The sequence below is a fragment of the Pholcus phalangioides genome, unplaced genomic scaffold (assembly GCF_987345545.1).
Source record: "Pholcus phalangioides strain wild (caught in Gottingen) unplaced genomic scaffold, Ppha-v1.0 ptg000011l_1, whole genome shotgun sequence".
Classification (NCBI taxonomy): Eukaryota; Metazoa; Arthropoda; class Arachnida; order Araneae; family Pholcidae; genus Pholcus; species Pholcus phalangioides.
The window spans coordinates 31,961,207-31,986,225 of NW_028301604.1; the positions used below are offsets into that span (position 1 = coordinate 31,961,207).

The 25,019-nt window shown below is 36.8% G+C and overlaps 1 protein-coding gene across 5 annotated transcripts in view; it reads left to right on the forward strand.

Annotated features, from left to right (window-relative positions):
• The window catches only part of ICA69 (islet cell autoantigen 1-like protein), a 324,248-nt gene that overhangs the window by 170,190 nt on the left and 129,039 nt on the right, over positions 1 to 25,019 (forward strand). For all 5 annotated transcript variants that reach the window (XM_089239477.1, XM_089239474.1, XM_089239475.1 and 2 more), the window contains 2 exons: positions 461 to 685; positions 10,692 to 10,765. In XM_089239477.1, coding sequence (XP_089095603.1) covers positions 461 to 685; positions 10,692 to 10,765 — 299 coding nt within the window. The remainder of the gene's footprint in view (positions 1 to 460; positions 686 to 10,691; positions 10,766 to 25,019) is intronic.

A 25,019-nucleotide genomic window follows, 5' to 3' on the forward strand; every position in this document is an offset into this window, starting at 1 on the left:
AATTCGTAGCTGTTGGCAAATCTACGGAATTAATTTTTTTTTTGCTCCAAGATAAAAGGTCTAAAATAATAATTTATTTTTGTTTTGCTTTTGGTGTCTTAGTAACATATTTCTTGGTTTGTAGATATATTTCCATAGATTCCAAAAGTTTTGTATTGTCCTTCAGGTTCTAATTTAGTAATTCACACATCCAAAATACCAATTCAAACTTAACGCCATGGCGACCCGGCACCTTAAACGTGTCGAGCTCTGATAACTATAGAAATATCAATCTTGTAATGAATGTGTGCGATCACCAGTTTGTCATCAAGTAACTTTCCAATAACTGGCAAATTATAGTAGAATTAGTTTTTCTGCATTAATGTGTCAGTATTTATAGTGTTCAGCCATATTTTTTTTAATTATGTGTATTTGCACAACAATTTTTTGATTTTTTAAAAAACGTCTGCTCGATTTTCAGGTTCAAAACAAAGTGCGGAAAGCAAAGTGTATGTTTGATAATTTGAAGCTGGATACATTACAGAAAATAGATCTCTTGTCATTTTCCAGATGCAACCTTTTTTCACAAGCACTTTCATCTTATCAAGTTACTTTGCTTAATCTCAGCAAAAAGGTGGCTCACATATCTAACTCTGTTGCCGAGATAACTAAAGGATATCAACATTATGAATTTTCAATGTTGAAAGTAAGTGACAATCTAATTTTTGTATGTTTTTGTTGTATTAATTATGTTATTTTTTTAAATACAGTCCATGGCACTTAATGTGATCACATCAGGATTCTGGGTTTCTGATAACAATAACCAAATGATAACTATATCCGAAACAAATCCTGTTTGCCAATACAGTGACCATACATCCTCTTTAGTCAAATGGGACTTATGTTAAACAGGTATTAAAAAGCCGTGAAAACTCAGTTTTTTTCTCCAAAATTAGTTAAAAAATGTTTAATCATCCATTTTTCTAAAATTATAAAACGGGACGTCTTTCCCCCTTTAACCTAAAATCCAGCACTTTCTTATCCAATTATTGTGAGGCATTAGAATTGAAACTGTCTAATGTATATCACAAATTACTTTTTTTTAATGTACAATTACATTTTATGGATTCCTTGAGAAAGCCTCTCAGAAAAAAATGTGCAGTACTGTGTTGTGGCTCACACCAGGGCAATGAAATAAAAAAAGTAAAAGAATGTGTAATAATCAAATAAATAGTGTCTGAAATTTAAATCGAAAAAGTGTTTGTTAAAATAATAGTATTCACTGAGGTCTAGAATTGAAAAGGGTGTGTAGTGTATGTTAAGTGGAAGATATTTGATGATCATAAAAATTGAAAAGTGTACGCTGAAGTTCAAAAATTGAAAAGTGTATGCTGAAGTTCAAAAATTGAAAAGTGTATGCTGAAGTTCAAAAATTGAAAAAGTATGTGCAGGGATAGGATTGCTGTGCCATTAGCAATTTCCTGCTACATACTGCGCCATAACGTTGATTTTCCGAGAAAATTTGGTGCTTCTGCGCCAATCAGGGTTTTCTGAAATTTCCCTCTTCAACTTTCGTTTTCGATAACGTCATTTGAATCATGCTGTGACGTCAACCTCAGCGTTACTACTGTAACTTATAGAAAACCTTTATGTATGTACATAGGCGTAAACTTATTGAAAATGTTGGGGGGGGGGGACTCAGGCTCAAATAATGCAACCTTGTTTATACGACACGTCGTATAAAAGCGAAAACTGTATAACTGGAACTTTTTCGAAAATTACCCCCCAGGGCTGTCATTTCAACTTTTTCCGGGGTGGGGGGGGGGTGCAAAGGTGCAAAGAGACGTACTCAATGTATATATACAGTAAAACCTCGATAAGTCGTCACCTCAAGTTATTGAAAAATTATGACTGCGTAAGCGGAGTGACGACTTAAGCAGAGTTTCGTCAGTTTTTATGTGCAATGTTATGAAAACCGTATAAATTTAAAGTAATATGACATTTATTAAAGTATGAATCAAAGTAACAATATATTAATAAAATTTATAGATTGCGAAAGAACAAATATAATAGCAATTTTTTATCTTTTTTATCTCTTATTACTTAAGTTATTGTGGTGAAATGTACTGGTACACTTTGATTTATACTAGTAATTTTTAATTTAGACTAACAGAGCAACTGTTTGAATAAGTAGCTTTTCTTCATAACAGAACTCTCTATTGCACATTAATTTTACATATACATCAAATTTAATTTTAGTGTTTGAATTCTTCATCAGTAGTTCATGATACAACTACAAAGTAATCTCGAACACTTTTGACTTCGTAGAGGGGCCCTGGGCAGGGAAAAGTAAACAGAAGACCTCAACTTGGGAAAGAATGTCTAATTTTTTTTAACAAAGATATTTTGTTTAAATTTCAAGCCCTAAATTAGTAGAGCCCATGCTTTCTATGATTATTTATTATCCGTGCTCGTTGCACTTTGACTTTAACTTGATTTATTTGATTCTTCGATTTACATAATTTTTGATTTCCTTGCACTATATGTAATCTTTGGCATATCAATAAATTTTGGTTTTGCCAGAGATGCCCCCCTGGGGGGGGGGCGAAGTGCTTACGTTTCTTCTAGCAACAAAGCTTGGGTGTCTCGCGGTTTGTCCAGTTTCTCCAATGGAGCCCAGGCATAAATGAGATCTAGCTTGAACAGTCCCCAACTTTCCAAAAACCTTAGTCGGCAAATGAACTTCCCCAGCGTAACTTTCGTTACTTAAACTGTTCCATTTGGGTATATAGGATTTTATGGTGACTTTTAAGTATATGGCAATGCTGTTAACAAGCTCTTTTTTTAAAGGGAGCCAGAAAAATAGTCTGTTCGTCTTTCTCAAACTTTTTCATAGTGACGACTTAACCGAAATTAGTGATGAGTAAACGAGGGTTTAATAACATTGTGGTCTATGAGAGCTGGAAGGGTCTGAAGAAAAATGACGACTTAACCGGAGTGATGACTTATCAGGGTGACGACTTAACGAGGTTTTACTGTATATATAAATAATTTTTAGTGTATTTTCAAAAGCCAGGGGGGAGGGTGCCACTGACTCCCCACCCAAATGACGGGCCTGAAAATTACCCCCCCCCCCTTTTCTAAAGACGTTTCCCAAAAAAATTTAACATTATTGTTTTTTGATTCAAAATCTTATGCTTGAGAAGAAATATTGAACTATCATAACATGTACGTACGGTCCTTGAAAACCTTGAAAAGTCCTTGAAAAAAAAAAGTTAATTTTCAAGGCCTTGAAAATCCATGAGAGTCCTTGAAAAAAAAATTATTTTTAAATTCTGTGAGAGTCCTTGAAAAATTTGTTTTCCGAAATAGTTTTCGCCACTTTTTTTTTACTCCTTAAGTGACGTTCTTAAAAAAGTGCAAAGCACAGGGAAAAAGTCTTAGCAGCCAATAACCCTGGATAATTGGATTTAACGCACATTTTTTCCCATTACTCTTACGCCGGGTTTTCGTAGGAGCAGATTTTCTGTGCCGTGTGCAAAGTGAATCGCCCAGCGTGACACGACGTCCACTCACCAATAATAAGAAAAAAAGTTTGACTGTTTTCCTAGAGAGCGCAACAAGCCTCACGGCAGTGTTTTACGTCGTGCGTGATTGGCCGACTGCTTCTGGACAACCCCTTCTGCTTTAGAAGGTATTGTTCTGGAGGAGTCAAATGCATTGTGCGCCACTTGTTTTACCGATCTTCTCTTCATTTTTGTTTTTTTTTTCACTTCCCTTCATTGAGCTCGATGCTTCTCTTCAAACCGGAGCATGCAGATAACAGAGTAGCAGATGCGCCACGGTAGAAATACACAAATGCGTAGTGTGATTATGTAACATGTTTCTGTCGACGCAAAATGATCCAGTTCGGTTAATGCTGCACAAAAAACCTATGTTGGAATGTTTTTTCCCTTTTTATTCTCTGTGCACATGGAACCTCTCGGCCGACGCAATATGTTAATCGCCGGCGGTGTGCTCTCACCCTCATGGGAGCTCGGCTTTATCAACACCTTCTAGAGCAGTGGTTCTCAACATTTGAAGCCCTGAGGCCCGGTAAATCTCTTTTGCGTAAGTGAAAGGCCCGGTCATACATACAACTAACGAGAAATTTATGGGAAAAATGAAACTGCGAATCACTCATGCCCCGGTGTGAGTAGTGCTAGGGCCCGAAACTGGGCCGCGGCCCGGCAGTTGAGAAACACTGTTCTAGAGCAACACCCACACACTCTGCTTTAGAAGGTATTGGCTTTATACTGTAATAGGCTGGTTTTTTTCCGCGTGTATGTCGGATTGTTTTTTCCCCCCCAGAGATTGCCAGTTGTTATTTGTCGGGCGTTTTATTTATTTTTTTTATGATCATAAATGATCGTGTTTTTTTTCCTTGCAGATGCGCCACAGTAGAAATACACAAACGCGTAGTGTGATTATGTAACGCGTTTCTGTCGACGCAAAATGATCCAGTTCGGTTAATGCTGCACAAAAAACCTATGTTGGAATGTTTTTTCCCTTTTTATTCTCTGTGCACATGGAACTGCTCGGCCCGACACAATATTATGGAATAAAAGCTAGAGTTCAAAATGAACTTTCAATCATGGTTTTTTTCTTCAGTTCAGTCGGCACGCTCTGGCCCCCAACAACCAATACCTCCTCCTAGAGTAGAAAGAAGTCCTCCTGCTCTAGAATCTATTGCAATAACGGGGGCACGGTCATTATTTCTGGGGGCACGATGATGATGATGATGTCAATTCATATATGCATTAGATCAGTCAAATTCACCTTTCACGCTGCCCCCCCCCCCCGTATCTCTGCCCATGCTGTCAACAAAATATTTATTCAGGAGTGATTTGAAGCGCTTGTACAAAGTTCTTTAAAGAAAGAAAACAAAAAATGAGTAGCAAGTGTGTGTACTTTTAATTACTTGTGGCTGAAAAATCCCTTCTATCAAGATTGGTTGCTGAGTGTGCCAGACAAAAATGCCGCCAAATGCAAGCTGTGCTTCAATGGGTGAATCGGCGCTGGAATCCATTGAGTTTATATTTTATATTACTGGAGAAAGTATGACGCAGGGCCATAACTAGGATTTTTGTATTGACTTGCCGCCTCCCAGGGCCGTCTTAAGAGCATCGTGGGCCCCGGGCCAAATGATTTTTCCGAGGCCCTACCTAGCAAATTTTTGAATAATTCAACTACTCATTTTTCTGAGACCCCTCTTCTCTTGAGGACCCCGGGCCATGCCCGGGTGGGCCCATGCATTAAGACGGCACTGCCGCCCCCCACCAATTTGGAATTCGATAATTTTATAACGGTGTTCACCCAAAAATTGCCATGCCCCCCCCCCCCCCCGCGCGATTCCTTGGAAGATCACGTGACGCGTTGAATGTCGGCGCATCTCCGTTATTTTCTAATGGCATCCATAGTTGTTTAAAGGAGTTTAAAACAATAAATGAAAGAAATAATTTCAGTATCAATGATGAGTTTCCAAAATTAATAGAGAGATAATTCCAAAATTAATGAGAATTCCAGAATTCCAAAATTAATGAGAATTCCAGAATTAATGAAAGGCAATTTCAGCATTGATAAGAGAAAATTCCAAAATTAATAAGGCAATAATTCCAGAATTAATTAAATAATTTTAGAATCAATAAAAGAATTCAGTATTAATGAAAAAGAATTTCAGCATTAGCGAAAGAAACAAATCTAGAATTGATGAAAGCAATTATTCCAAAAGTAATGAAAGCAATTATTCCAAAAGTAATGAAAGCAATTATTCCAAAAGTAATGAAAGCAATTATTCCAAAAGTAATGAAAGCAATTATTCCAAAAGTAATGAAAGCAATTATTCCAAAAGTAATGAAAGCAATTATTCCAAAAGTAATGAAAGAAATAATTCCAGAATTGATTAAAAAATTCCAGAATTAATGAAAGAAATTATTCCAGCATTAACGAAAGAAATTTTTTCAGCATTAATGAAATAAGTAAATTTAGAATTAATGAAATAAGTAAATTTAGAATTAATGAAAGAAATAATTTAATCTTTTTCTATCTTTAGAAGAGTTTTTTTTTTTTTTAGTCTTTAAAAGAAAATTAATTGCAATATTTAGAGACTAAATGTTTCAATGAGTAAATTGACAGGCACGAACTGTGTTATTCGATGTGTCATATGTTTTGTATGATATATATGTGTATATGACCTCCTTTATTCATTACGGATGATGTGAAATAAAGTAGTTAGAAATGTAATCTCTGAAAGTTTTAATCAAATCAAATATGTGCCTATTCATGTGAAAAATATGCGTTTGTAAAAAAGGTCCTTGAATTTTCAAGTTTTACCTTGAAAAGTGCTTGAATAGTCCTTGAATTTTTTTTCGTTCGAAGAGTACGAACCATGTAACATTGCTGTTGCTAAAGTCTCAAGCAATTTTACGATATTCATTTCAAGATTTAACAGAAAAAAAAGTGTTATTTAAACCTTATGTAAAACGTCCTATACTTTGTTTTGGTTTTTATATCTAAGCAAAAAGTAGATGGTGCATTGAGTTCTGTTGTTGGAAGATTTTTCTCTCAAAGAAAGAGCTAATAGTATACATGTTTGCTATATCAGCAGGGCCGGAACTAGAGGGGGGTCAGAGGAGGCAACTGCCCTGGGCGGAAAACAGTTAGGGGCGGGGTAACAGTTTTAGGTGGAAACAGAGAACACAGTTACAAAATTATCGAATGTGGAGATGGCAAAATCATGTTTGCCTGAGTAGTTACGGCCCTGGCTATCAGCATACCATAGCCTGTTCAATAATTATTTCAGTACATGTCAAAAGCCATTGAACCAGTCAATCATCTTATGGCTTTTTTATCATCATTTTATGGCTTTTTCAGTAAAAAATATGCATGAGAAACTACAGTCGATCCCGCATAGTTTTCCGCTTACAACGTTTCTTCATGATGTGTTTTTGAAAGCCGGGAAACACTGTATTTCAGTGATGACCTATTGAAAAATTATGTGATTCGATTGATAGAAATGGTGTCTTTCAAAGACTTGGAAGTTCGAATCGAAGTGAAAACGTCGATTAATTGAAGTGTATACAGGCAGGGCGCTGGGTAAAGCAGGAATTAGGAGGTTCTTGCGACAAGAGTCAAATATGTTAATTGGTATGAATGTAATGTTGTTTGAATTTCGGAGACAAAGTTATAAAGGCTTCATTTGCCCATGCAGAAATTAGGCCCTGTATACAGGGATAATGTATAGGAATATATATAGCAACTGAAGCCAAACGTTGTGCAAATGAGTAAGGTCAGAAACATAATAGGGAGATGTATAGAAAGGGTTCCATTACATTTTCCTAAATGCAGTAAAATTTCCACAGATGATCTGTACTCAAACAAAAACATGCTTCAGTGGCCGCCTCTATTTGGCGTATTTCGATGACGGAGCCCCATAGTCTCCTCTTTTATTTATCAAATTTACTGATTTATTTTATTTTCTTTGAGTTGCTGCAGAGCCCAAGGGAAGTGCACACGGAGCACCGGTTGAGAACCACTGCTTCAGTGTAAAGTTCGCCAAACTTTTTGTTTCATAGCCCTTCATTTTTAAAAAAAATTTCTCATCTCTCTCAACTCAAGCCCACCCATAGGATCCTATACTAAACCCATAGTTTCTACCAACCCTCTGGACTATTGCATCGCCCCCTTGCCCCGGGGACGATATTTCACACTTTAGAAAACACTGCTTTAGTGGCGATTCTTGGTTAATATACAACTTAATTTAATGAAAGGTCACCCAGCATAGGCGTAAAGTTATTGAAATGTTGGGGGGGGGGAGGGGCTCAGGTCCTATACAACAAAACCTCACTTATACGACGCGGCGTAAAAACAAGGTTTCAATCATGCTGTTGAAACAGCGGGGTCAAAGCGTCGTATAAATGCAAAAATCGTATAACTGAAACCCTATTGAAAATGACCCCCCCTCCCCACTCTTCTTTTCCATAAAAACATCCCTAGAGAAATCTCGAAATCAAAAATTAAACACTATTGTAATTTAAAATCATATTTCATAAAATTAAAATCAATAAAAAATTTTATTACAAAAAAATTACTCAAAACACAGAGCTAAGATTGACATAACATTACTGTTTCTTAAATCTCAAACACTCTTATGATGCTTTTGATCAGTTTTGAACATGTTTTGATAAAGATTTAAAATAAAGAAATACATTATTTTAAAGCTTAAACAAAAAAATCGTGTTTTGTTGTTCGGTTTCTATATAAAGCACAAAGTCAATAAAGCATTGAGCTCTGTTCTTTTGAAAAAAAAACAGTTTTTGAGAAAGAAACATGTTAAATGTATGTAAAATGGTTTTAACGCTGTTCTTTCCAAAGTTTCCTCCGTTTTTCGAATTTGAATATCTCTGTGAATATTGCACTGAGAAAACATGGGATTTCTTTTTGGCATCAGTAGAGACAGGGCAACAACTTTCTAATTTGAAGTTATAGAACGGGGGAATAGTATAAAAATTCAGATTTTTTATTTTGTGACACACTGTATTTTAACTCTCAAAACTGGTACGGGGTAATATTTGAACCCCTTTTGAGCATTCTTTGAATTAGAATCGTTCCTCTATGATGGAGGGTTCATAAGATAAAGGCCGTATTAGCACTTACAGGACACCCTGTATATAGATAATACTGAATTCTGATGTTACTTACAATAACTATGAATTCTTTCGAAAATACTACAGTAAATAGAAATGCAACACCTTTTAAGTGAGACAATATACTAGGGAAACAACATAACTATACCCAAAATGAGAAGCGAACAACAGCTAGAGGTGTCTCGGAACTGTATGAAGTTCCTTCTTTCAGTAGCAAAGAAAAATGAAAAGATAAATACTCCTTATATAGCGGGAGTTACTCGCTGTTCAAGACAGAGTCAAAATGATGTTTATTCTAAATATTTATCTTTTAATTTTTCTTTGCTATTGAAGAAGGAACTTTATACAGTTCCAAAACGCATCTTGCTTTGGTCGCTTCTCATTTTGGGTATAGTTACGTTGTTTCCCTAGTATATTACCATAATAAAATAAATTTTCGACAATATTATTTACAACGATACTTAATTCTAATGTTTCTTATATAATCACCAAAGCAGAATATGCCGAAATCTGTGACATACTCGCAGAAGAATTAGTGCTACTGCAGAACAATCTGGAAGAGTTTTAAGAAAAATGTGAAAAATTTTAGCAGGGCCGCAACTAATGGAGAGCAGTGGGGTCTGGTACCACTGGCGCTGAAAATAAAAAATCGAAGGAAACATAGCTTCTGAGCAAACGAGAAATGGACATTTTCAAAATATCTGATACCTTAGCTATTACATTATGTCTGCAAACCATATTTCTATCAGGATCAACTGCTTTAATTTGTTTTCATACATAGTTGACCAGCTGTGAGCTTGTCAATAATGCTTTTAATGTGATTGTACCTGTTCATGGTCTGATCTTATACACATACCAATCACTCAGTCTTTGTTCTAATGTAGATAGTATTTAAAAATTTTGTGTCTTGACCAATGTATCTAACAGAAGCAACGAAGGATCAAGGACCTTCTTTCTGCTTTGAGGGAGAAGAGTCATGTCCACATTTATAAAAATAGTCTACTATGTTTAAATGAGTGCATACCAGAGTCTTCTCGAGTATGGTATTTCAAGTACAGTAAAACTTAGATTAACTGTCACTCATTTAACCGTCAGTTTCTGTTATCCGTCATCATCTAAAAAAATTTGGAAAAAAAAAGCCTCAGGTTTTAAATTCCAAAAAGATCGGATCATTGCAATGGCCTGTGCAAATGCCACCGGCAATCATAGATTACCTTGCTTGTAATTGGTAAATCCAAGAACCATGTGCTTTCAAAAATTTAAATATCAATGCATTGCCTGTGAACTATTATGCCCAAAAACGTGCTTGGATGGACCAAACAATTTTTTCAGAATTGTTCCACATCATTTTCGTGCTTCAAGTTAGAGCTTATTTGGCCGAAAAGCAGTTGCCGCAGGAAGCACTGCTGTTAATGGACCAATACCCCAACACATCCCTCTTGTGAATTCAAAAGTGGTAATGGCATAATAACATGCCTCTTTCTCCCAGCAAATACAACTTCCCTTATACAGCCTATAGACCAGAGCATAATTGAAAATATGAAGCAACGTTACAGCTTTTATTGAAGGCTTGCTTTCATCTGATGTTGCCATGACTGTCAAAGAATTTTGAAAAAGATATGACAAAGAACGCTATTTTTAATGTCGCCACTGCTTGAGCTGACCTTATATTGAAGTTTATATTGATTGTTTAGTAAAATCAAATACAATATGAATGTATTATTCACTTTTAAAGAATTTTATTTTCATTTTTGTCCCAAGCCCACGGTGAAATCACGTTACTGTACATATGCATTAAGAGATTTCTGTTATTCGGTTATCTGTCACTGCCCTCTTGTGAATCAAGCCCACAGTGAAATCACGTTACTGTACATATGCGTTAAGAGATTTCTGTTATTCGGTTATCTGTCACTGCCCTCGTCCAGACGGTGACAGTTAATCGAAGTTTTACTGCACCATTTGTATTCGAAGATGTAAATATCAATTTTAGCTACAATAGGTTTATTCAAAATTTTTCTTAATTCGAAGGAGCTGACAGAAACCAGCAAAAAATTGGCTGAATCTTTTGATGATAAACCCATTTCAGAGGAGGACAAAGATACGTGAGTGATGTTCTTGAAAAATATTTCAATTTTGAAGGATGTATTCTGGGAATTTTGATTATTTTACGTTGTTCTCCTCATGTTAGAAGCATGAATGTGCAGATTTTCACTTTTTAGGTTTATCAGCTGTTTTGGATTCCTTATTTTGCCATCTATGTTTTGCTAGAAATGTGAATGTTTAACCCCTATTGAAACACAATGTATGTTACAAAGAATTTTAGGGAGCTACTCATACAGTAAAATAGGTAGAGTAAACATTTAAACGTTACTTCTCACATTTTGTAAATTTGCACATTCATGTGTCTTATGAAGGGGGATGCTATAATAATCACAGACCTGTGCCAGCTATGTAGATACAGGCAGGTGACTCCTGGTTTTTTACCATTCCTCCCATTCTCTGGAACTATTGAAAATTTTGCTAGATTTAGGTTGAAAATCATATTTTTTCTGAGTTTTTTTTGGCAGCAAGGTTACCAGGGTCCATACTGATTGTGCCACTATCACAATGGTAGGCTTCAAACAGAGCAGAAAAGCTCATAAAATATTGAATGGAGCCAAGTGTTAATGGTTGAACAGTTCTGATCTATGTAGAACATTCATCCCCGCCATGACAGCAATGCATGTGAGAAATATGAAAACTGTTTGAATATTGTTTTTTCTTTATGCGCGATGTTTTAAAAACCAGTTCACTGTCTTATGTAAATTTCTCGCTTGCAAGCTTGCGTGTATATGTAGACCTGTACCCTCCCTTCTTTTTCGTTAGTTTCTTCATGTCTGTGTGGCCATAGCCTTAATATTTTGATAGATACAAAGGCGGTTATGAGGCTGATCAGTTTCTTGGGTCCAGTTGGTGGTGAAGGAATGATTTAGTCCTGTTGGACTGATAGGTTCATTGGACGAGGGAGAAGCAAGTATACAGGGTGTCTTACCATAATGGAAAAGCCATGAAATTCAAGTGCAGGTCACAGATTTTTTGATTCTTGGGAGACTTATTTTTTGTTAAAACCAGACTTTTTGAAGCCGTGGCGGTCAATATTTTTTCTTTCCCCGGTTTTCTAAACTTTTTTAGCTTTTAGTCAGCATTGAGACATACATTATTATGCAAGGTGATTACTTAATTCCTCTTGCCTCATTTTATTGGCAAACCAAACAGCCAATTAGAAAAATTATCTGAACGTCATTTTTACTGAATAATAAATGAATTATTACTTATACATATTCATTACTGAATAATAAAATATCTATTTTGATATTTTAAATTTTCTGATCTGCTCAAAATTTTATTCCATATTGAAAGTTCTTGAGCAGCATCTGTTAATGCATTAATTTAGGAATTCGCTGTCACTTATTTGGGAATTCTCATTCACGAATGGCTTAGGTTTTCTGAACATTGTTCAGCGGTGGTCAAAAAATCAAATAGAATGCTTGGTTTGATTTTCAAAAAGGTCTCTTCGCGTTCTTTTAAAGTCATTCTTCCATTTTTTTGAGGCTTAGTCCATCCTGGACTGGAGTATGCTGTAAGGTTTTGGAGACCATACCTACAGAAGGACATAGACTTGGTTGAAGGGGTGCAGAGAAGAGCTACGTGTGTCCTTATTGGCACACAGGGTTGAGTTATGAAGAGAGACTTAATGTTTTAAATATGTTTACATTGGATGAGTGCAGGTGTCGAAAACATCGAAGGGTTAAAAATTTTCAATGGGATGGATAGGATGGACCATAAACTTTTAGTACACCGTGAATTGACTGCTTTTACAAGGGGACACCAGTATTGATTGGTACGGGGCAATGCATTTTTTCTAATAGGGTTGTTAATAAATGGAATAGCTTACCCCTGGAGGTAGTAAATTGTAACACAATTGACACGTTTAAAAAGAAATACGATAAACATGTTGGGGTAAATTGAGAAGCTATCCATACTTAGAATAAGACAACCATAATATTCTTTATGGGCATTGTATCATGTGTATATATTGTTTATAATTTTTGTGATTGTATTTTTAATTGGGTTGCTTATTTTTGAAATATATGACATCCATATTTGTTATGGGCATCTTTTTCTCAGCCACCTCGTTGGGCATTTTGCCTGTTGTGGCGTTGTATTTGTAATTAAATTCATTCATTACCACCTAAAAATTTTATTGGTTTAGGTTGTATAAATACATAGTTTTAAAGAGTATTTACAATCACAGAAGAGCTGGCTGCACTTGATATCCAAAGTATTCTTTTGTACGTTTAGATACATCTTCAATTAGAAAACCATAACATTGTAAATGATAGTAAATATACCATATAACAGTCAACTTTAGTCATTCTTACTATTGTGCGTAGAATAAGTTATAGGAGTTTCTTAAACACATATATCATATGGCTCCAACAATTTAGTATTTTGATTGCGAGATATATTCTCATGTTACGCATAATAAAGGCATTGTTTCAAGTATCAGTGATTATTTAGATAATTTAATAACAAAAATCAATGTTACATGTTTGGCGTAAAAGAACTTTTAAACACTCGTATGTTATGAAAATAGTACAGTAGATGGATTATATCAATATACACATATAAGCAGTTGAAGAAATTTAGGAAGGTTGAGAATCTCATCTTGAATTGAAGAATATTGAATCATTCCATAGTTTTTCAATTCATCATTTATGCTATCCTCTATTCAAATTCTATATTTTACAAGAAAAAATACACATATCTTGTCCAAAATAATTCTGTAGACAGCAGAATATTATTTTACAATCATGTTAAGTATTTATTATTTGTATAACATAGTCACTTTAAACATTACATCAATGTGTGTATTTTCATCAGGAATTTTTAAATTGAAAAGCAATATTAGAGGTTTTTGACTTAACAGTTTAAATCGTCAAAAACTACCATAAGTCAAAAACTGCCAACCCTGCTATATAGTGCACACAAGGGTCATTTTTGGTATATTTATGGTTTCCAGAACTAAAGGCCCTTTTACATTTACGATCTTTCCCTTATGCAAAGGATTGGATGCAAGAGCGTGTTGTTAGAAAGAGATACATTCTTGTGTGCACTCTTCAGCAAAAGGAAGACCCTGTTCAGAAGCTTGTGCAACTATATATCACCACATACTACATATCGCGTGATGATATATAGTTGGCCCCCCTACCCAGTATTTGCAGTTTCTGTATTAACTGTTATTTTTTATTTATTGGAAATGTTCTTTTGGTAACTCAACAATTGTCATTCACGTGTTTTGTTTACAAAATTAGAGTTGTGTATGTTTAGGATGGCTCATTTTTCTAGTGCTAATGATAATGTTTCGAAAAAAAAACAAACAAAAAGTGAATACTTTACAAAAAAACAAATTTATATTGATTATACTTAGCGAAAATAAGTAAATTGCTGCTGTGGCACCCCATTAAAGAATCAACGAATCTACATTGAGATATATCAGGGAAAAGGAATCTGAAATTCGATCAGCCGTGGTTGTTGTAGCTGCACCTGTGACAGCGAAAACTTTTCATCACCTACGGGATCCCTGTGTTTCTCGTACAGAAAATGCTGTTTTTTTAGTGGGGCCAAGACTGCTACAAAATTAGCAGAAAATTATTGAAGAGAAGGTGTTTAACGCTGACGAAAGTCTACTATTTTGGAAGAAAATGCAGCAAAGAACATTTATTACCCAAGAATAAAAGCGAACTCCCCTGGTTTTAAGGCAAGTAAAGATAAACTTACCATGATCTGTATGAGTACATGACAAAGGCATAGCGAGGGGGGGGGGACTTGGGAGTCTGGTCCCTCTCCAAATGTGAGAAAATGACGAGAAAAGGGGAAAAGTTGACCAAATCTATCGTTCTATCACTTTGATTCCCCCCCCCCCCGAACAAAATCCCTGGCTGCGCCCCTGTTACATGATAAAGCTCACCATCATTTCAAATCTGCGAGCATTGAAGGGAAAGGATAAGTCAAAGCTCCCAGTATTTTGGATGAACAATAAAAAGGCTTAGAATATGAAAGCACTTTCCTGGATTGGTTAAAACCATGGTTTCACAAACTTTTTATTCCATCGCCTCTTCTTTAGAAATTTATTTCTCTCAATGCTCCCCTCCAACTCAAGTGACTCTGGACCATTCCATCGCCCTCTTTGGGAAACACTGGTTTAAATTGTGTTTCGTTCCAGAAGTCAGGAGGTACCTTGAGAGCAAAGACATGCCATTCAAAGTTTTTTCGATACAGGATAATAATGTTATGTTCCTGGACACCCAGATGTCAATGAGTTCAACGCTGATGGTGTGGAAGTCTTTTATATGCCTCCTAATACAACATCTATCATTCATGTTCGATTGAAAGAATTATATATTTATGTATTTTTGTTCAAATGAAGTATATATTATATTTATGTTTATAATTTGTGTAATTATCAAGTTAGAGATAATATTTGTTTAATTTGAGTTTGAAGAGATAATTGGTACATATACATTGTTAGAAAGTGTCATCAGTATATGTAAATTGGGAATTATGTGGCATCACTCATTATCCTCCGATCAGTGTAAGCCAGGGGATTCTGGGAAAATTTCCCTTTTATGTAGTAGATCCATAGATCAGTCATTGATTGTGTATTGGAGAGATAAGAGCTTCAGTAGAATATAGTCTAGCTACTTTTATTAGCATTTATTATCTTAATCTGTATTATCTGGCTTATCTTGTGCACTTTATCCAAGAAAATGGGTTGTTTATTTTTGGGTCATATTCTGCTGTGTTTTTCTTTTTTTCTAGCGTATGTTGGATTGCGAGATAAGTGGTTTTTTTATTATATTGCTCTCAATTTTTTTTAAAATTTTCGTTGTGTATTTTCGATCGACTTAAATTTATTTTTCTCCTTCGCATTTCATTTCCATTGTATTTTTGCCAGGTTTGAGGTTTGTGTTTCCTTGCTTCTTTGATATAAATTCGTAGGTTTTTGGACGTTAGTGTTAGAAAACAGTGTATACTTTTACCCGGGTACTCTCAATAACTTTGTTTTTCCTTCCACTTGGGCCTATTGTTGTAGTGTTAGTGATTTGAGATAGTTAGCTAATTCTAATAAGTATAAATTGTACTTCGTAGCTTAATACTTTTTTTAGAGTGTGTTGTATTCTTTATATACATATATATTTTCTTTTTCGTGATACAGTGTTGAGCATTCTTTTCTTACGTAATTTTTTTGTATAATCTCTTACGTATATTTTGCATAGTAATGTATTTTACATTATTTTAATTTCCTGTTAATGTTTCTCATTTTCCTATTTTTAAGTAGTATTATTATATAGCTTTAGCAATAATGTTAGTATACCTCGACTAGTGTTGGGTAGAGCTTGCGACGGGAGGTTTCCCTGGTCTAGGGGTATAGTAGCTGAAAGTTTCAATTGTAAAGGGTGCTTGGATAGGACAAGGCTGGAACTCTATGTTGAAGCTTTACGGGAAAAAGTTAAGGTGCTGGAGGGCCCAGTTATAACGGAGCCTCTGGTGGTCGAGCCACCTGTTGATGAAGAAGCAATCTCCACGAACAAGGGCAGTTTAGAGGGCGAATGGGTGGTCGTGGATGAGGAAGAGGGGGGGATAGAGATAGGGGTTTAATCATCTGCGATTCTTTGGTTAGGGAACTTGGGAACCTGTAACAATAGTTGGGAACCTTTGGGGAATTTGCCAAACCTGCCTCTATCTCTTATTTTTGAAACATGTTTATATAGTTGTAATTGTATAATCTTTAATAGAATTTATGTTATCTTACCTTTTATAACCGTGCACGGTTAATTCAATTAGTCTGTGATATTTTCATAGTTCATATTCCGGTAAAGTGTGCGATCTTGATCACATTGCCATTTTAATTTATTGTTGCCATTCTTACTTTTGTAAAAGTTCCTATAAAAAATCTATTGTCATTTATTTATGTAAATTAGACGATGCATTTTCCTATTGGCTGTGCTCTGATGTGTATTTTTCTGAGATGGTCGGTCCCAGGAGTTGGATCGTTCCGTATTTCCTTTAATAGGTATAAATTCCCGCCGCCACTTTGCATTAGCCGCATTCGTTCTCGCCCTTCAACTCGGGATACATCACTTTAGGTGAAGGTGGTCGTCTTTGGGTGAGTCATCTGAAGTATGAAATAATTCGTCTCTCTGTTGCTATTACATCACCGGCTGGTTCCGGACCCATCATGCCACATCTCTATTTCCTGTCATCGTTTATCCGTCCGTCTTATGATTCCGCATCGCTTCTGATCGTCGAGTTTGCAGCTCTTCCCGCTTTGGGTCGTGACCTTCCGACAAGGTCGATGAATGGTTCCGCATCGATCATTGCTTCCGATCGTGATCTCGGCTGTTGTTTGCAGCTCTTCCCGCCACGTGAGGTTTCGTCTTGGATCGTGACCTTCCTCCAAGGTCGATGACGTCACGACACGTGTGATCCGATAAAGATCGCCTAACCCCTGCAGCCGTACTAGATTGATGAGACAACGGACTTGCATTGATGTTTGAGAAATAGTTCTGTTATTCCTAACTTATTTAATTGTTAAATAGTTAATAAATTTAATTTTGTTAAAACTAGAAATTTCTTTGAAATCATTTGTCTCTCTCCTTTGTGTATCGATTGCACCGAATTCGCCAGACCAGAATCCTGGGTAATTATGCTGGGTTGTCGCAAACCGAGTGTGTAGGGATTTTCGGGGTTTCGAGCGCTGTTGTCTTCCTCGGGGAAAGATTGGCAACGCTCAAGACATTTTTCATTGCCGAAAATTGCCCTTGCAGGTGATTCTGTGGGTGGGAACGAATCAGGTAGGAGCGAATATTAGTGAGTCTGTCAGAGTACCAGGATTTACTATTATCCGCTAGGGAGGGGTGTTCAGATGTGGTAGTGATTCCAGTGCTGCCAAGGGGTAGTAGGGGGTATAGGAGTAGGATACACCAATTTAATATAGGCCTGAAGGACATTTAGGTCACGTTCTTGGAGCTTCCCGCATTCACTGATAGGTGGCTTCATTCGGATGGGATCCATTTAAATAAGAGGGGGGTCTGGGAGGTTTACGATAGTCTTGGGTCAGGTTTTTTACTCTCAGACTACGTAGTCGGGAATGTGGGTTAGTTAATGATGATCACAACAGTACTGACTGGGAATTGCCCACCTCTGACTTGGATGGCTTCTCGAATGACACTAAATCACCGGGCTAATTAAAATGTGTGTTAATAAATGCCAAGAGCTTGGGTAATAAGAAAGATTTTTCAGAAACTATGATAGTTGTGGAGGGCCTGGATCTTATAGCCATTACAGATTCTTGGACAAACGATGAGGATGAATCTTTCTTACACATCTCAGGATACGATACTTTTTTGAGAAATAGATCTGATAGGAAAGGGGGTGGAGTGTTGATATACGTGAAATCATGTTTGAAGGCTAGAGAGTGTAACGTGAAGAGAAGTGATATTGAAACTATATGGGTTGAGCTTGAAAACAAAAGACATCATAAACTTATTGTTGGAGTTTGTTACAATCCACCGAATAGGGATTCAAACTACATCGCCAAATTTCATAATGAAATTTCCAACATGTGTAAGCATAAGAGGGTTCTCATACTAGGGGATTTCAATTACCCAGGTATTGATTGGGAGAACCTTTCATCTAGAGATCAGTATGAAAGAGACTTTCTTAAGTTGGTGCTCGAAAATTTTTTGTATCAGCATGTATCAGAAGCCACTAGGGGTACTGCTATTTTGGATTTAGTTCTTACTAGTTCTGAGGATCTTATTGAACATGTTTCGGTGGGGGAAGAGTTTTCTTCCAGTGATCATCGTATAGTCAGATTTCACTAACTTTTCCTCGGGTAAGGTTGATAACAAAAGACTGGTTCCTTGTTTTCGAAGAACTAACTTTGATGTTTTGAGAGGAAGGTTAGCGGAAGTTTTCAAAGACTGGTTGGAATCGGTAAGGGTGATAAGTCAATGGGAAGAATTTAGTTTGAAGTTGTCCTCTGTTTTGCACGACGTCATACCCTTTGTTCGAAAAAAGCGTGTTTGCACATCGCACCCTCTATGGTTCACGGATAGCATACGTAACCTTTAGCTTGAAAAGAAAACTGCATTCAGAGAGTATAAAAGAGAGTATATTATTGTTTACTGATAAAAGAAGAGTGTTGAAGAAAGCGATAAGGGATAGTAAAAAGGAAGTTGAATCTAGAGGTTGGCAGATAACATTGGCTCTGACCCAAAATCATTTTTTTGATATGTCAATAATGGGTGTAAGGTGACAGTTGGCCTCCACTCGATAGGAGGCTCTAGGTTAGAGAGCAATGTAGGCATGTGTAGTGCTTTCAATGACTTTTTCGCGTCGGTTTTTAATGGAGATAATGATATTCGATATACGAGTGTTGCATGGAGTAATAAAACGCTCAACGATATTCAATTAGAAGACGTGGAGCTCCTAAATCTTCTAAGAAATGTATGTGCAAGCAAAGCACCAGGACCAAATCATATCTATCCCAGGGTCCTCAGGGAATGTGCTAATGAATTGTTGGGACCAGTCGCACAGATATACAGGAGTAGTGTTGCTGATTGTATCGTCCCAAGGGATTGGAAACTTGCTAACGTTGGTCCGATATTTAAGAAGGGTAGTAGAGAAGCTGTGTCCAATTATCGTCCAGTGAGTTTGACGAGTTCCCTCTCGAAAATTTTGGAAATTATCATCAAAAGGCAGTTTGTGAAGTGGATAGACGAGAATAATGTATTGTTGGATAATCAGCATGGGTTCAGGAAGGGGAAGTCATGTGTAACTAACCTCCTTTGCTTCAATAATCACGTGACGAAGGCTTTGGGTAAGGGCAAAAATGTAGATGATATTTACCTTGATTTCCAGAAGGCATTCGATCATGTCCAACATGGTAAACTCTTGAATCGTTTACACGAGATTGGAATTGGGGGAAACTTGCTGAATTGGATAGAATCATGGTTAAGCGATAGGTCGCAATGAGTTATGGTGAACGGGGAATTCTCTGATTGGACAGGCATCACAAGTGGAGTTCCTCAAGGAGAAGTGTCCTTGGCCCCATACTTTTTCACTTTTTATCGATGAACTCGATCAATGTATTGATGGGATTACTAGCAAATTCGCAGATGATGTGAAGCTAATGGGGGTAATCGGGAATCAAAGCGATAGGGAGTTGCTCCAGACGAACTTAAACAGGATTGCATCATGGGCAAATGAATGGAGCATGATGTTTAACATTGATAAGTGCATGGTCACTCATTTTAGTTCGAACAACCAACGGTTCTCTTACGAGTTGAATGGTGTCACTATCCCGGATGCAACTAGGGTCACCGATTTAGGAATTCTCATTGACGAGCGGCTTAGGTTTTCTGAACATTGTTCAGCGGTGGTCAAAAAAGCGAATAGAATGCTTGGTCTCATTTTCAAAAAAGTCTCTTCGCGTTCTCCTAAAGTCATTCTTCCGCTTTTTCGAGGCTTAGTTCGTCCTGGACTGGAGTATGCTGTAAGGTTTTGGAGACCATACCTATACAGAGGGACATAGACTTGGTTGAAGGGGTGCAGAGAAGAGCTACGCGTGTCCTTATTGGCACATGGCGCTTGAGTTATGAAGAGAGACTTCATTTTTTAAATATGTTTACATTGGATGAACGCAGGTGTCGAAAAAATCGAAGGGTTAAAAATTTTCAATGGGATGGATAGGATGGACCATGAACTTTTAGTACACCATCAATTGATTGCTTTTACAAGGGGACACCAGTATCGATTGGTAAGGGACAATGCGAGGTTATGGTGTCGCAGGGAATTTTTCTCTAATAGGGTTGTTAATAAATGGAATAGCTTACCCCCGGAGGTGGTAAATTGTAACACAATTGACACGTTTAAAAAGAAGTAGAATAAACATGTTGAGGTAAATCGAGAAGAAATCCATACTTAGAATAAGACAACCATAAGTATTCTTTATGGGCACTGAATAATATTTTATCATGTGTATATATTGTTTACAATTTTTGTTAATTGCATTTTTAATTGGGTTGCTGTATTTTTGAAATATATGACATCCGTATTTGTTATGGGCATCTTTTTCTCAGCCTCCTCGTTGGGCATTTTGCCTGTTGTGTCGTTGTATTTGTATTTGAAATATACATGTTATCCACTGATATTATTCATTCTCTGCTGTAAGTCTTGGACATTGTGCTGACTGAATCAAGATAGCCGACAACATGGCTGGCTTAGATATGGAGGATATTGGAAGCAGCATTGGGCAGGTGAAAATCCCTGTATTGACGAACTTCCATACCTGGAGAGAAAGAATTGAATGCCTTCTACAAGTGATTGGATGTAAGAAATTCATTGATGAACCTGAGCTAATATTGCCAGTCACAGCATGATTGGAATATGATCAATTGGTTAAAGTTATATTTGCATGAAATTTTTTCATAACAAGAACAGAAGGACGACGTCACAGTGAGTGATGATGCTCCTGCTCCTACTATTACTACTACTACATCGCACACCAACTCCGGTCATATATCGCCATAAGGCAATTTCCAACCAATGGAGTTGGGTGGGAAATGAAGGCTCCATCCATCGGTGGTCGCCCTTTTCTCGGTAGGTAAAGAACTTGCTTCTAATGTTCTCTGCCCGGATTCGAACCCATGGACCTTGATGGTAACCTTCATGGTGGAAGACGAGCATCTTTACCACTGCGCCACTTGGGCCAGCTCCTACTACTAGTAATACTAGACCCATAACATTCATTAAGGAGGAGATACCTCATCAAAGTGGAAAGACAAAGGGAAGAGTTGATCTTCATTACTATCCCTCAGCAGGTGAACCTAAAATTAGAAGTAGAGTAGAAATGGAGAAATATTGTGAAGAAAAAGGAATAGATTACGATTCTGAAGATTAGTCCACTAATGTACGGAAGGAACAATCTAAAAATATGTCTACCAGTTTGACAGTAGTCAAGAGAACTTGCAGACAAATGAAAGCATCCAAGCTTCATTTAATGTCTTCAAAGAAATGGGGAACTTCCAAATATTTGAAACAGATATTGACATTCCACAACATTATATACATGCTCAGAAATCTCCTCAGAATGTTGAGTGGAATAAAGCAATGTCTGAAGAAATAGACTCATTTAATGAAAGAAAAGTATGGGAGTTATTACCTTTGCCCAAAGAAAAGAGAATACTTGGTACGAAATGGGTATATAACGTGAAAAAAGATGCTGAAGGAGATATTGTTAGATTCAAGGCAAGACTAGTAATGCATGGTAATCATCAACGTGTAAGATAGGACTTCAAAGAAACTTCCAGTCTAGTAGTTAACTTCACTGTAATTAGAGCTTTGATCGTATTATTTGTGATTATGCTCAGCTGGATGCATTTCCAATTGGATGCCAAGAATACTTATTTGTATAGGAAATTGCACGAGAAGATTTATGTACAGCAACCTCCAAGATTCATAGTGAAAGGTAAAGAGCAGTCTGTGTATAAACCAAATAGGGTGGTATATGGACTATATCAAAGTGGTAGAATGTAGTTCCACGAACTGAATGAGAAACTGAAAACTGTTGGGTTTCAAAAATTCACGAGTATAAATTGTGTATATTGTATCGAAAATTATGCTGTAATGATTGTATATGTTGATGGCCTATTAGTATTTGCTGAATGTGTGTGTGTGTGAATATTACTTGAATATGGTAAAAGGTAAGATCAAATTGTTATTTGATGTGAAACAATTAGGGCCATTGAATACATTGTTGGGAGTAAAATTTGATGTAAATAAGAAAAATATTGGAATGCATCAATATATAATTATATTGGTTTTTTCTAAGCTTATTGTGAAAAAATTCTTTCAATTAGGATATATAATTTTTTGTATTCTGTGAATTTTTTTGCTAAAAACCAATTTGGTTTTATAAAAGGACGAGGTGCTGAAAATGCCCTTTTGGCCTTTTCGAAATTTATTTATAATGGCATTGACAAATTTACTGTTGCAATATTTTTAGATATTTCAAATTCTTTTGACAATGTGAACCATTATATTCTCATTCAAAAACTCAATTTAGCTGGTATTTGGGATCATATTTTAAATTGGTTCACTTCATATTTATATAATAGAGAACAAAGAGTCAAAATACAGGATAATTTGAGTAAATATGTCTATATAAATAGAGGAGTCTCACAAGGATCTATATTGTGTCCTTTGCTTTTTCTGATTTTCATTAATGATCTTTGTAATTTAGAATTTGACAGTTCCATGATCACTTATGCCGATGATTCTGTATTAATGTATTCATGTGATGATCTTGACAGCCTTAAGAATCATATTAATCACAATTTAATATTAATTCAAAAATGGTTCTATGCTAATGATTTAAAATTAAATTTATCTAGCTTTAGCAATAGTGTTAGTATGCCTCGACCTCGACTAGTGTTGTGTAGAGCTTGCGACGGGAGGTTTCCCTGGTCTAGGGGTATAGTAGCTGATAGTTTCAATTGTAAAGGATGCTTGGTTAGGAAAAGGCTGGAACTTGAGGTCGAAGCTTTATGGGAAAAAGTTAGGGTGCTAGAGGGCCCGATTATAACGGAGCCTCTGGTCGTCGAGCCACCTGTTGATGAAGAAGTAATCTCCACGAACAACGACATTTTAGAGGGCGAATGGGTGGTCGTGGATGAGGTAGAGGGGGATAGTGATAGGGGTTTAATCATCGGCGATTCTATGGTTAGGGAACTTGGGAACCGAGTGTGTAGGGATTTTCGGGGTCTCGAGTGCTGTTGTCTTCCTGGGGGGAAGATTGGCAACGTTCGAGACGTTTTTCATCGCCGAAAGTTGCCCTTGCGGGTGATTCTGTGGGTGGGAACAAATCAGGTAGGAGCGAATATTAGTGAGTCTCTGTCAGAATACCGGGATTTACTATTATCCGCTAGGGAGGGGGGTTCAGATGTGGCAGTGATTCCAGTGCTGCCAAGGGGTACTAGGGGATATAGGAGTAGGATCCACCAATTCAATATAGGCCTGAAGGACATTTGCTCCTCACTTGGGGTCACGTTCTTGGAGCTTCCCGCATTTACCGATAGGTGGCTTCGTTCGGATGGGATCCATCTAAATAAGAGAGGGGTCTGGGAGGTTTACGATAGTCTTAGGTCAGGTTTTTTACTCCCAGACCACGTAGTCGGGAATGCGGGTTAGTTAATGATAATCACAACAGTACTGACTTGAAATTACCCACCTCTGACTTGGATGGCTTCTCGATTGACAACAAACAACCGGGCAAATTAAAATGTGTGTTAATAAATGCCAGGAGCTTGGGTAATAAGAAAGATTTTTTAGAAACTATGATAGTTGTGGAGGGCTTGGATCTTATAGCCATTACAGAATCTTGGGCAAAGGATGGGGATAAATCTTTCTTACACATCTCAGGATACGATACTTTTTTGAGAAATAGATCTGATAAGAAAGGGGGTGGAGTGTTGATATACGTGAAATCCTGTTTGAAGGCTAGAGAGTGTAACGTGCAGAGAAGTGATATTGAAACCATATGGGTTGAACTTGAGAGCAAAAGACGCCATAAGCTTATTGTTGGGGTTTGTTACAATCCACCGAATAGGGATCAAAACTACATTGCCAAAATGCATGATGAAATTTCCTACATGTGTAAGCGAAAGAGTGTTCTCATACTAGGGGATTTCAATTACCCAGGTATTGATTGGGAGAACCTTTCATCTGGAAATCAGTATGAAAGAGACTTTCTTAAGTTGGTGCTCGAAAACGTTTTGTATCAGCATGTATCAGAAGCCACTAGGGGTACTGCTATTTTGGATTTGGTTCTTACTAGTTCTGAGGATCTAGTTGAACATGTTTCGGTGGGGGAAGAGTTTTCTTCAAGTGATCATTGTATCGTCAGATTTCACTGTAACTTTTCCTCGGGTAAGGTTGATAACAAAAGACTGGTTCCTTGTTTTCGGAGAACTAACTTTGATGTTTTGAGAAGAAGGTTAGCGGAAGTTTTCAAAGACCGGTTGGAATCAGTAGGGGTGGTAAGTCAATGGGAAGAATTTAGTACGAAGCTGTCCTCTGTTTTGCACGACGTCATACCCTTTGTTCGAAAAAAGCGTGTTTGTACATCACACCCTCTATGGTTCACGGATAGCGTGCGGAACCTTTATCCACTTTAAAAGTGGACGTGGTGACCTATCATTATTTACTGATAAAAGAAGACTGTTGAAGAAAGCGATAAGGGATAGTAAA